Source organism: Dasypus novemcinctus, chromosome 23, assembly GCF_030445035.2.
Source record: "Dasypus novemcinctus isolate mDasNov1 chromosome 23, mDasNov1.1.hap2, whole genome shotgun sequence".
NCBI classification, from domain to species: Eukaryota; Metazoa; Chordata; class Mammalia; order Cingulata; family Dasypodidae; genus Dasypus; species Dasypus novemcinctus.
In genome coordinates this window covers 13,777,652-13,791,004 of record NC_080695.1, presented here as the reverse complement: position 1 = coordinate 13,791,004, position 13,353 = coordinate 13,777,652, and the positions used below count along the sequence as shown (strand labels likewise).

At 47.6% G+C, this 13,353-nt stretch overlaps 1 protein-coding gene across 5 annotated transcripts in view; it reads right to left on the bottom strand.

Moving 5' to 3' along the window:
- Window positions 1-266: 266 nt before the first annotated feature.
- Window positions 267-13,353, bottom strand: part of TRRAP (transformation/transcription domain associated protein) — a 125,792-nt gene continuing 112,705 nt past the window's right edge. For all 5 annotated transcript variants that reach the window (XM_058285800.2, XM_058285802.2, XM_058285801.2 and 2 more), the window contains 4 exons: window positions 10,637-10,821; window positions 2,833-3,036; window positions 2,552-2,746; window positions 267-1,372 (listed from right to left, as the gene is read on the bottom strand). In XM_058285800.2, the coding sequence (XP_058141783.1) occupies window positions 1,088-1,372; window positions 2,552-2,746; window positions 2,833-3,036; window positions 10,637-10,821 (869 nt within the window). In that variant the 3' untranslated portion in view covers window positions 267-1,087. The remainder of the gene's footprint in view (window positions 1,373-2,551; window positions 2,747-2,832; window positions 3,037-10,636; window positions 10,822-13,353) is intronic.

Sequence of the window (13,353 nt, the reverse complement as noted above, 5' to 3'; positions counted from 1 at the left end):
GCCGCAACGCCCCTGGAATGTAGACAAGAGAAGCCCTCGGCATGGACGGCTAGAGACAACGCGCTCGTGTAGCTGAGAGTACCGAGAGGGCTCCGTGCCTGGGAACGCTGGCACATCAAAAGCCCCTCCCGCACGCTGTCGGACCCGAGGTCCAAGCGAGAGCACGCCTGAGTCCAAGGGGACACCGCACCTGGCCCAGGCGCTGAGCGACGCTCGGGGGGGCATCTCACAGGAAAAGCCTTTTAATACACACAAAGGATGGACAATCCTTTTATAAAATATTTATTCTAAAAAAATCACACTGTACAAATTTAGATAGAACATTCTCAATACACAGATTTATAAAATGTGAACATAACAGAGACAGGAGTTAACGGAACAACTTTCGTTGTTGTTTTTTTTGTTTTTTTTTTTAAATTAGGAAGGAAGAAGTGACTTTCTTCAGGTACAATGATAGTAAATGTCTAGAAGACATCGAAGAGCAAGTCGATAGAAAGCGTGAGATTCACTTGCCAATTCTTACACTTCTGTTTTCTCTCAGGTGAATCCAAACCCAAAATGCACAGAGGAATGGCATTTCCCACAGGTGACAAAGCCTTGTCTATCTGTGTCACCCAGCAAGATTCCCGAAGCGTTTACATACAGCATAAAGGTTTGTGCTAAGAGAAAAATCAGCACAATTTTTTCATCATTTTCAGTTTCTCTAACAAAATGGATTTTCTGTACACTTGTTACAAAGTTCTGTACAAAGCAAAAAGCCCCTGGAAGATGTTACTTCTCAAAGAGTTAAAAAACGGCCTGTACTGTTTCCTACAGTTCCATCTGTACATTCACACGGAGGGAGGGAGGAACACAATAAAAAGAGAATCCACAAAGAAAAGCCAGACTGGGGAATACTGGTTTCTTAAAAAATTGTGGTAAAAGCTTACAGCGGGTTTCTACTGCCTAGTCATCGTCCTAGTTCAGCTGCTTCTACAACTAGTCACCCTCTTCCACACAAACCATCGGGAACATCACCGCGGCCCAGCGACGCCGCGGGGCGCCCGCGGGTAAGTTCCCAACGAGGCCGGGTTCCGGGCGGCACGGCTCACAGCCACGGGTGCCAGGCGGGGTCCATGCGGCACAGGTTGTCCAGGCTGTTGGCGGCGGCCACCAGGGTGCTCACTTTGCTCTCTCCACCTTCAAACTGGGCGAGGTTGTGCAGGCGCGTCATGATGGCGGTGACCGCCTTCTGGACCAGCGACACCAACTGCTGGCTGTCCATGTTCTCCGGCTGCCCAGCCGCCGAGAGCGGGGAGGACGTGTCCTCCTGGGTTTTTTTGTGCCAAGCAATTATTTCGTCCCGGAGCACGGTCTTCAGAATGCCGTCCACCTGGCGAGGGGGGCGAGAGGACCTGCGTTTAGCCCAGCACCTCCCGAGGGGGCTGCTGGGCGGGATGGTGCCGGCAGGGTCCCTGCCTGTCACCTCAGCACCCAGGGCATGTGTGCTGCAAAGATGCCCCGAGGACAGAGCACAGAAATAGTCAACGGGAAGTCTGAAAAAGAGAGGGAAGCGCGGAGGGAGGAACAGAAAATACCGATGGTCTACCGACGCGGTGGGAGAGCTCTAGCAAGGAGAACAAGGAAGGGGCGCAGGCAGGCGGCAGGAAGAGCTGGCACGCAGCGACGAGCTCGCGGTACAACGTTGCGACCGACGCTGAAGTAACAGCACTCGCTTCCCAGGCTTGCGACCACTGCCAGGGTCCCCAAGCCACAAAGAACCCCTTTAAAGTTCAGAGGCACAAACGGAAAGGCCGCCAGCCCGCAAGGGCACACTTTTCTGAGCCCAGGCATCTGCCCCAGGGAGAGGGAGGGTCTGCAGAGCTGACCCGGGGCTTGCAGCAGCGAGGCAGGACAGGGTGTGAGCGGAACGACTGCCTGTGGGTGCTGGGGGGGGGCAGGACAGGAGCAAACCAAGGGAGGGGTCGCGTGGTGGGCACCTTTGCCCTAGAGGGAGCCAGAAGGACCAGCGGTGGCTGGTGGGACGGGCGCAGGACTGAGAGGCCAGAGCAGGGGACGAGGCCAGGACCCACCCCGGGACCGCCGCACTGGTCGTGTCATGCTCTGCCGGTTCTTGCCACAGCCCGTAAGAGGTGCCACCTACAGAGAAGGCTTCTGCCCTTGTACACCCAAAAGGTTGACAAAATAGGAAACGGGAGACGGAAGGAAGCTTTCCAAGGGAGTAAACGTACTGAACACGCAGTGGGGGTGGGGATTAGCTGTAGAGCATTTCAGTTTTTTTTAGACTGGGTTCCTCATCCCACACATTTTAAAACCCATTTTCCCAAATGAATAAAGTGTTTTTCCTTTGTCGCACGTTCGCCCACTTTCTGTTTGGCTAGGGAGGAGGCATTAACTGTGAACCAGGGTCTTTCCCACAGAGGAACGCCCCCACTGCTGCCCTAGGAACCGCTGGACCCCCCACTCCAGCTCTCCTAACTTCCTGCTGGCAGAGCTGCAGGCCGCGTGGGGCCAGTGGAGCGCGCTTTGCCCAGGCGGGCGCGCGGCCTACCTTGAAGTTGGGCTGGGCAAAGCACCGGGCCACGGCGATCATGGAGGCGGTCAAGGGGCCGGAGACGCCGATGGTGGTCAGGAATTCAGAGATGTTGGGTGTGAGGCGAAAAGGGACGGGACGGTTGGCGTCTAAGTCTCCAGTTGCGTCGTTGATATCAAATCGAAAGTAGGCAACGTTCAGTTTGCCTGTGTCCTGCATTTCAGATGGAGATGTTTTAGAAACAAAGAGCAGAGTGGAGAAGGCCAGTGGACAAGGCCCGGCTGTTCATACCCAGTTACCTGAGCGATCTGTAGCATCTCGGGGTTGAGTCTATTTAAATGCAAGACGAACTCTGCAAAGCCTATCAGGGCCAGCTGGATGGTGAACATCTTCCGGAAGGTCCAGTAGTCTGTGGCGTTGGGGAAGGTGTGCAGAGCCCACTCTTTCAGCATGCTGCGTGGCACCATGTTACTTTGGACTTCCTTGAGAATGTCTCGAAGAACCTGAAGTAATTTTAAGGGAATTAAGTGTATTTCTGCCTTAAAAATAGACTAACAGACAGGGAGACACACAGACAGAGAGACTGGCCAACTCACACCACTTTCCCCCTCTGTGAAATATGAAATTTACATTAAAAAAAAAAAAAGTGGCAGTGGACTTGGCCCAGTGGTTAGGGCATCTGCCTACCACATGGGAGGTCCACAGTTCAAACCCTGGGCCTCCTTGACCCGTGTGCAGCTGGCCCATGCACAGTGCTGATGCGCACAAGGAGTGCCCTGCCACGCAGGGGTGTCCCCCGCATAGGGGAGCCCCACGTGCAAGGAGTGCGCCCTGCAAGGGGAGCCACCCAGTGTGAAAGAAAGTGTAGCCTGCCCATGGTGCTGCACACACGGAGAACTGACAACAAAATGATGCAACAAAAAGAAACACAGATTCCTGTGCCGCTGACAACAGAAGCGGACAAAGAAGACGCAGCAAATAGACAAAGAGAGCAGACAACGGGGGGGGGGGGGGGAGAAGAAAGAAATAAAATAAATCTTTAAAAAAAAAAGTTAAATCTGGGGAAGCTCTCCCAACATTCCAATAGCAGAGTATATCATCCCATGACTCTTTCATCTCACTTACTAATGGATGAATTATTTTTTGCTTCTTTCTCAAAGGTCGACTCTGAAATTGTAATGTCTTACTCATTAGCGCCAGCAGAGTCGATGCTATCGACCAGTGCAGGCAGCGTGCTATCTGACTGCATTCGGGGCTGCACCTCGTGTTCTAGCTCCTTCCTTCCTTCATGCTAGAAAGCACCGACGGGGCTGTTTAGACAGAAGCCTCACAATGACGTGATAGTTGTCTTACCAGGAAGTATCTGAAAACTACTCCACACAGGCTAACTACAGAACACACCTGGCCAATCAACAAAGGTGCAAAAGTATAGGTGAAACCAAGGACGCTGCTTCAACTCAAAGGCCACTGAAGACAACAGTTTTATCAACTGAAGGAGCTATCTAAAAATACAACAGATGTTACATAAAACCTACCCAGCAAGAAATATTAAGGGAGTTCTTCAGCAGCAAAACAGCAAATCAAATTCACACAAATAAAGAACACCAGTTAAGATGACTACATGGCTAAATATTCAAGACTATAAATTTTTGGTTTGTAACTCCTTTCTTCTCCTGATTTAAAAGACAACTGCATAAAATAATTATAAATCTGTTGATCGGCTTGTAACATAGACAGATATAACTTATCTGACAATATTAGCACAAGGGGAGACAGGAAAGAGAAAGCTACTCTGGAGTAAAATTTCTGTATACTACTGGAATCAAGTTGGTATTAATCCAAACTAGATTTTTCAAGGTAAGATGTTTGTAACCTGCAGGCCAACTAGTAAGCAAATAACACTCAAAAGACAAACGAGGGAATTAAAATGGTGCACTACACCTACATAACACAACAGAAAGCAGTAATGACTGGAGGAAGGAAAAAAAGACATTAGAAATACAGAAAATAGCAAATGGCAGACAAATCCTTACCCTACCAGTTATTACACTAAACATAAATGGAATATTCTAGTGGGCAGAAATTATTTCTCAGCATATCCCAAATACTGCATAGGATATATTTATACTAAAGAATTGTTTGTTGCTTAAGCGCCAACTTAACCAGGTGTCCTGTATTTTTATAACTGCTAAATCTGGCAGCCTATTTCCTGGCCATTCATTCTACACCTAGGTATTCACTCAAGAGAAATGAATACACATGATCCACCAACACCCTCAGCAGCTTGGTTTATAATGGCCTCAAAATGTTAACATCGGAAATGTCAAAGAACAGAGGAATAAAGAAGCATACTGTAGCATATTCATGTCCACACCATAAAATACCACTCAGCAAGAGGAAAGAACTACTGGTACACAAAAACATGAATGAAAATAAAAACTACAATGGTGAGTAAAAGAAGCCAACCAAAAGAACATATACTGAATGATTCCATATATATAAAATCTAAAAAAAGCAAAATAATCCACAGTGACAGAGAGCAAATCATGGGAAGCAGATGTGGTTCAAGCAGCTGAGCATCCTACTACCACACAGGAAGTCTGGTTTCGGTACCCAGTGCCTCCTAAAAAAAGACAAGCAAGACAGTGAGCTCAACTGATGGGCTGGAATGGCGAGCTAACAAAACAAGACAATGCAACAGAGAGATGCAACGAAGAGATACAATGAGCACACAATGAGAGATGCAGCAAGTGGAGGCAGACGTGGCTCAAGCCATTGGTTGCCTCCCTCCCACATGGGAGGTCCCAGGTTCAGTTTCCAGTGCCTCCTAGGAGGAGGACAAGAGCACAACGAACAGGCATGGAAGGCACCAGTGAGCACAAAATGGCAAAGGGGTGGTGGTGGGAGTAATTAAATTAAAAAAAAAATCTTAAAAAGCAAGCTAATCAGTGATTGCCTTGGCCTGCAGGGGGTGTGGGGCTTTGAGAGGGAGGAAAGGGTGCTTTATAAAAGGACATGAGAACTTTCAGGAGTGGTGAATATACTCATTATCTTAATTGGGCTAATGGCTTCACTGGTGTACACATGTCAAAATTCATCATATTATATATTTTTTAAATACTTGCAGTTTGTATTGCATGCCAATTACACTTCAATAAAGGTGTAAAGATTTTAAAAATAAATGGGTTAAACACCCCACTCAGAAGGCAAACATTGCCAGAATGGATAAAGAACATGATCCAACTATATTCTACCTGCAAGAGACACACTTTAGATTCGACAACAGGAAAAAATATACCACGCCAATAGTAAGCATTAGTGCGAGCTGGAATAGCTAGCTCCACTAATACCAGACAAGACAGAATGTAAGATAAAAATTGTTATGAGAGAGAAAGGATACAGGAAAAGGCTCAATCTATGAGCAACACGTAACTATATAAATAAATGGACCTTAGCACAGAGCACCCAAAATACTTAAATCTAAATCCGACAGAACTGAAGGAAGAAACAGACAATTCAGCACTAGCCCTCCACTGACAATAATGGCGACAACAACCAGGCAGAAGTGCAGGAAGGAAGGAGAAAACCTGAACCCTCCAAGCTGACTGGACCTAACAGGCTTATGGAAGGCGCCTCCCAGCCCGGGCAGAACACGCCCCTCGTTCGAGTGCGCACGCTCATCTCCACGCTCCTCTCCGCTCATCTCCACGCTCCTCTCCGCTCATCTCCACGCTCCTCTCCACGCTCCTCTCCGCTCATCTCCATGCTCCTCTCCACGCTCCTCTCGGGGAGCGGCGACATGCTGGGCGGTGCAAGAAGTCCTGGTAAATCATAAGGCTGGAAGCCTTCCAAGGCACGTTCTCTAACCACAATGGAATGAACTCAGACAACACTGAAGGCACTTTGAGAAATGCACAAGGAAGCAGAAATTAAACAACACATTCCTAAGGGAAATGAGAAAATATTTTAAGATAATTGAAAACAAAAACACAAAATAAAACTTAGGGGATGCCATGAAAGAAATGCTCAAAGGGAAATTCGGAGCCATAAATATCAACATTAAGATCATTAAATACTCAAATTAAATACCCTAATCTTTTATCTGAAGGGTAAAAAAAGCAAATTAAACTCAAAGCAGGCAGAGGAAGCAAAAAATAAAGATTAGAGCGAAAATAAATTAAATAGAAAATTGAAAAACAATAGAGAAAATCAACAAAAACAAAGCTGGTTCTTTGAAAAGATCTAAAAAATAGACAAACCTTTAGAAGACTGACCAAGAGAAAAAAGAGGTGCCTCAAGTTATTAAAATTGGTAATGAAAAAGGGGACATCAGTAACACAGAAAAGGAGTAAAAGGGAATACAAAGCAACTGTATGCCAACAAATTAGATGGGTTATAAAGAAATGGACAATTTCCTGGAAACACACACACTCCCAAAACTGACTCCAGAAGAGACAACCTGAATAGAAGTAGAACAAGCAGAGACTGAAAATAGTAATTTTAAAATACCCCAAAAAGAAAAGCCCAGGCAGCTTTACTGATGAATTCTACCAAACGTTTAAACAAGAATACCAACCCAACCCTTTGCTAGCCCTCCTAGAGAGTAGACCAATCTATTGCAACCAGTTATTATTTATGTTGATACCAAAACCAGACAAAAACATTATAAGAAAACTACAGACCTATATGCCTCAGGGATACACAGAAATCCTTGACAAAATCCTAGCAAACTGAAGCCAGCAACCAGTAAAAAGAATTATACACCATGACCAAGGAGGACTGATCCCAAGAGTGAAAGACTAGATTAACATTAAAAAAAAAAAAAAAAATGATGTAATACCATATATTAACAAGATAATAAAGGACAAAAACCATATAATCATCTTAACAAATGTAGAAAAAACATATGACAAGGGAGAAGATGTGACTCAAGCAGTTGTGTGCCTGCCTCCCACATGGTAGGTCCTGGGTTCGATTCCTGGTGCCTCCTAAAGAAGACAAGACGACAGTGAGTTGACGTCTCACTGTCTCACTGCCAGAGGGCTGGCACAGCTAGTGGACACACAACCTGACACTACGAGGAGACACAATAACCAGAGAATGGAGATGGCTCAAACGATTGGGCACCTCCCTCCCTCATGCGAGGCCACAGGTTCAGTTCCCAGTGCCTCCTAAAAAGAGCACCAGCAGGCACAGAGAGCACACAACAAGCAGACAGAGAGCAGATAGCAAGTGCAAACAACAAGGAGGAGAGAAATTAAAAAAAAAAAAGCGTATGACAAAATCTAACACCGTTTAATGATAAAAAACACTCAGCAAACTAGGACTATAAGGAACTTCCTCTATGTGGGCTAAGGTATCTAAAAAAAAAACAAAACAGAGCAAACATCCCAGTTAATGCGGAAAGACTGAAAGTTTCCCCGAGATTGGGAATTCAAGTATATTACTCTCACCACCCTCAATTCAACATTGTACCTGAGGTTCTAGTCAGGAAAATGGACAAAAAAAGAGAAATCAGGAAAACGGACTTTGGCCCAGTGGTTAGGGCGTCCGTCTACCACATGGGAGGTCCGCGGTTCAAGCCCCGGGCTTCCTTGACCCGTGTGGAGCTGGCCCATGCGCAGTGCTGATGCGCGCAAGGAGTGCTGTGCTACACAGGGGTGTCCCCCGCGTAGGGGATCCCATCGCGCAAGGAGTGCACCCCGTAAGGAGAGCCGCCCAGCGCGAAGGAGGGAGCAGCCTGCCGAGGAATGGCGCCGCCCACACTTCCCGTGCCGCTGACGACAACAGAAGCGGACAAAGAAACAAGACGCAGCAAAAAGACACAGAAAACAGACAACCGGGGGGGAGGGGAGGGGAGGGGAATTAAATAAATAAAAAAATAAATCTTTAAAAAAAAAAAAAAAAAAAGAGAAATCAAATGCATCCAGATAGGAAAGGAAAAAGTAAAACTCTTCCTCTTTTTGCAGATAACCTGACCTAATATGCAGAAAACTCTGAAGAATCTGTATGAAAAACAAAACAAAACAATTAGAGCTAATAAGTTCATCAAGGCTGTAGGATACAAGATGAATATACAAAAATCAATTATATTTCTGTACACTCACAGCTAGCAAATAATCCAAAATGAAATTAAGAAACCAATTCCACCTATCAGAGCATCAAAAAGATTGAAACACTTAGGAATAAAAGTTCAAGACCAGTGTACCGAAAAAGACAAAACAATGTTAACTTAAAAATCCAAATAAATGGAAAGACATACCATATTTATATATTACAAGATCTAATATTGTTAAGATAGCAATAATCCCCAAATTAATGTACAGATTCAAGGAATCCCTAACAAAATCCCAGCTGGCTTTTTTTTGCAGAAGTATACAAGCTGACCCATATGGAAATGCAAGAGACCCAGAATAGCCCCAACAGTCCTGAAAACAGAGAACAACATTGGAGGACTCCTATTTCCCGAGCTCACAACTTACTACACAGCTATGGAAACCACAACAGTGTGCTCCTGGCCTGAGGAGACATACAGATTAAGGGAACAGAGAGTCCACAACTAAGCATTACATTCAGAGTCCAGTGGTTTTTATACTAGATCTCAGCAAGAAGGTCAAGAACTGATAACGCAATTGATTTCGGACCTGGGTGCCAAAACAAAGCAACGTGGAGAAGAGAGTCCTTTCAACAAATGATGCTATCATAACTGGATAACCACACACAAAAGAATGAAGCTGAACGTCTGCCTCACACTGTACGTAAAAATTAACTCAGAATGGATCACAGGCCTAAATGTAAGAGACAGAACTATAAAATTTTTAGAAGAAAACATAGGAACAAATCTTCATTACCTTGGGTTATGGCTGCTGGATACAACAGCAAAAGCACAGGTCACAAAAGGAAAAAACAGTCTCCATCAACATGAACGTTTTTGTACTAAAAGGACCATCAACAAAGTGAAAAGGCAACCCATGGTCACTTATATTTACAAATCACACGTCTGCTAAGAGACTCGTAGCTGGGACATATAAAGAATTCTTACAAATCGATAGTAAAAAAGACAAAGTATCCAACTGAAAAATGGGCAAAGGACTTGAACAGACACTTCTCCAACGATAAATAAGTGGCCAACAGGCATGCGAAAAGCTGCTCAGCACCGTGACCTCTCCCAACAGCCTCTAGTCCACGGCAGGACAGCCGGGAGCTGTGCGCAACCACGTGCTGGCGCCTAGCCTCAAGGCAGGTCCGTGCCCAGGCCACAGAGGCCACACTTTCTGTGCCTGTAAAAAGTGGGGCGACGCTTTTCCTGGACAACCTCAAGCCCCACTGCACCCTGAGCAGTGCCGTGCCGGTGCAACAAGCACCCCTTCGGTGGTTCCGCTCCTAAACAAAAGGAGTTCCCCGGGAGAACGAGGGCACCGTCACAGCCCCTGCCTCAGCGCTCTCTCTCTGGAGGAAACACAGAGAGGACCAGAAAGGCATCTGGGGAGCAGGGCAAAATAGTTGCCTCTTGTCACCCCACCCAAGCCTGGATAAAACCTTCTAATCCCAAGTCCACACTTGCCCTGCTTCTTACCGGTGTGCAGAGGGACTTTGTCAGAGGGGCTGCAGGGGGAGCCACCCAGGCCTTACGCGGTGGTTCCACTTTCACGGGAATAGCTGGGCCAGACATGGTTTGGAAAGTATATGCAACACGCGGACTGCACACTACCTAACGCTCCCAGCAGCAAACCAGCTGGACGGGACATTAAGCCCATCAGTTAACATCTCACATCACTTCAGAGCAGGTTTGGCTGACAAACAAGTTTGCTGTAAACTAATTTTTAAAAATCCTAATTCTGAGCTTTAAGTGCAAGTTAAGAGGTATTCAGCCCACCGTGGGATTTAAAAGTTAACCTTGTCTGGTTATAACAAACTTCCCACAGCAAAGCCTCGCAACTAAGGCCCTCTGATTTCTACCACCTCAAAGTCAAAAGTGATTTTAAACTAGCCTGCTCCACTCGTTTGTTTGAGCACACTTGTCATAAGCACTGTGCCTAGAAAGCAGGAGCTCATGGTGCCCTTGGGCGGGGGCTCGTACTCCTGCCCATCCCCAGCTTATACCTGGTGGCTGGCTTGGGTGCCCCGGGCCTGCACGGTGGCCAGTCTGTCATAGTAACGGGAAATGGGGTTATCGTGCTCGATGCCCTTCTTGGCGCAGCGCTGTTTGTATATCTCCACGAGGGACAGTGAAGAGGGGTTGTCTTCCACGAGGCGCATCTGTGGGGACACTGCCACAACTCTGGGAACTAGGGAGAAAGCAGAAAGGAAAACAGGGTGGGGGTAGGGGTCAGACTGAGAGAATGACCACAGGTGAGGACTTGCTGTCACCGTACGGGGGCTTCCCACAGGGCCCGGCCTCGCCTTGGTGAGCAGAGGAAACACCTCTCGGGGGCGAATTAGGAAGAACCTGTGTGACCACACGGCAGAGGATGATGACATAAGGGCCAGTCTACTGGGTCACAACTCCTGAGCTGAATATAACCCTGTGTTTATGACACAGACGAACAAAAATTCTTTAAAAATTCACTCTTTCAGAGGCCTTTCTCAAAGGCATGTTAACGAGTTAATTCTCGTCCTCACACCTAGAACCGTTAGGCTTCATTTTTGGGATTTTTAAGAAAAAAAAAAATCACTCCAATCATTTTGTGTTCTATGGTTCAAATGAGGAAAGCAACCAGAGTGAACCTGGAAATCCCAGTTACCCAGTAACTCAAACTGCCTCGCTATATCGTGATTCCAGCCTTCGAGATTCAGCTCAGGAAGCAGCTGGCCTCCCGCGCTCACCTCCCACACGCGACACGCTCGTTCTGAGTGGCCCGGCCGGTGGGCTCTGAGCCTGCCCACAGGCGCAGCCCAAGTCTGCCTGACGAGCAGCGACGTGACCTCAAGGTAAGTGACTGAGCAACGTGAACACTGGTTTCTTCATCAGGAAGTAGGGGCAATAGTAGTACCTACCTCAGGGGGTTGGTTGTGCATGAAATACTTTATTACGATGAGATCAAATGATATTAAGATAATTTACTAAAGTAAAGTTGGAGGGAGCTGAGGGATTTCAGGAAGGTGGGAGCAAAACTCAGCCTGGCTGGTGTGGAGCCGCCAGAGCCCTGCTCTGCTGGCAGGGCAGAGCAGCGGCCCCTGGCCTGTTCCTGCCTGAGCCTGTCTCCAGGCCCTGCAGATGATCCCAACTTCAGCCTAATGTCAAGTCACAGCTGTTGGCTCGCACCATGCTCCAGCCAATAAGAAATTCCAAAATGACTCCAGGGCACGTATTTGGTCTGAAACTTAGAGCTAATCAAGGGCTGGGATCAACAGTAAAGGAAAACGGACTTGGCGCAGTGGTTAGGGTGACCACCTACCACATGGGAGGTCCGCGGTTCAAACCCCGGCCTCCTTGACCCGTGTGGAGCGGGCCCATGGCAGTGCTGATGCACGCAAGGAGTGCCGTGCCACGCAAGGGTGTCCCCCGCGTAGGGGAGCCCCACGCGCAAGGAGTGCACCCCGTAAGGAGAGCCGCCCAGCACGAAAGAAAGTGCAGCATGCCCAGGAATGGCGCCGCCCACACTTCCCGTGCCGCTCACGACAACAGAAGCGGACAAAGCAACAAGAGGCAGCAAACAGACACAGAGAACAGACAACCGGTGGAGGGGGGGAATTAAATAAATAAATAAATCTTTAAAAAAAAAAAAAAAAAGGTAAAGAAAACGCTAGATACGCTTTAAAATGCAAGCAGCTTTTTACCGTGCATTTCAAGCTTCCTTTAGATTCGTTTTTTTTTTTTTTAAAGATTTAGTTATTTATTTCTCTCCCCACCCCACCCCCCACCCCCCAGTTGTCTGTTCTCTGTGTCTATTTGCTGCATCTTGTTGCTTTGTCCGCTTCTGTTGTCGTGAGCGGCACGGGAAGTGTGTGCGGCGCCATTCCTGGGCAGGCTGCACTTTTTGTCGCGCTGGGCGGCTCTCCTTATGGGGCGCACTCCTTGCGCGTGGGGCTCCCCTACGCGGGTGACACCCCTGCGTGGCACGGCACTCCTCGAGTGCATCAGCGCTGCGCGTGGGCCAGCTGCACATGGGTCAAGGAGGCCCGGGGTTTGAACCGCAGACCTCCCATGTGGTAGACAGACGCCCTAACCACTGGGCCAAGTTCGTTTCCCTAGATTTGTTTTTTTTAATCTATTGTTTTTGGGAGGGTAGTGAACTTAAGGGACAGAGATTTTGAGTCAAAATGGGCTAGATGACACATTATCTGTCAGAAGGAAGTTGCATACAGGACCAGAATATATGCATTGCAATTAGGATCCTAAACTCAGTGTCTCAAGAAGGGGTCTCTTCTCTGGTTAGGATTATAGCTGTGCTTAGCCTGTCCCTGTTACAGAGAGAAACTGGGCATCCACAAATTACCCACAAGGACACAGTTATGGGAAGACTTCACTCGGAAGGTGAAGTTACTGGCTGCCACTTGAGCAAGATATCTATGGCTTTCCCTGGGCTTCCTGAATTTCCCCAAATCTTGTATTTCACTCCAGCAGGCAAACCTCGGCAATGCCTACAGATAGTAGCGAGTGGTCCAGAAGTTCACAGAGAGCTGACCTGAAATTGAAACCCCAAGTGTGGCGTTACTGCGACTGCAAGGCCCCTGCACCACCAGCGCCCGCTCGCATAGGAGGTGCCTGGTGAGGCTACGCCGGTGCACCCTTCTCCCAACATGCACATGTCAAGCCCTGTCGTCTGGGGAGGGGGCTAACGCTGGGGAGTGGCTTCTCCAGGAGCAGGGGCTCTGCC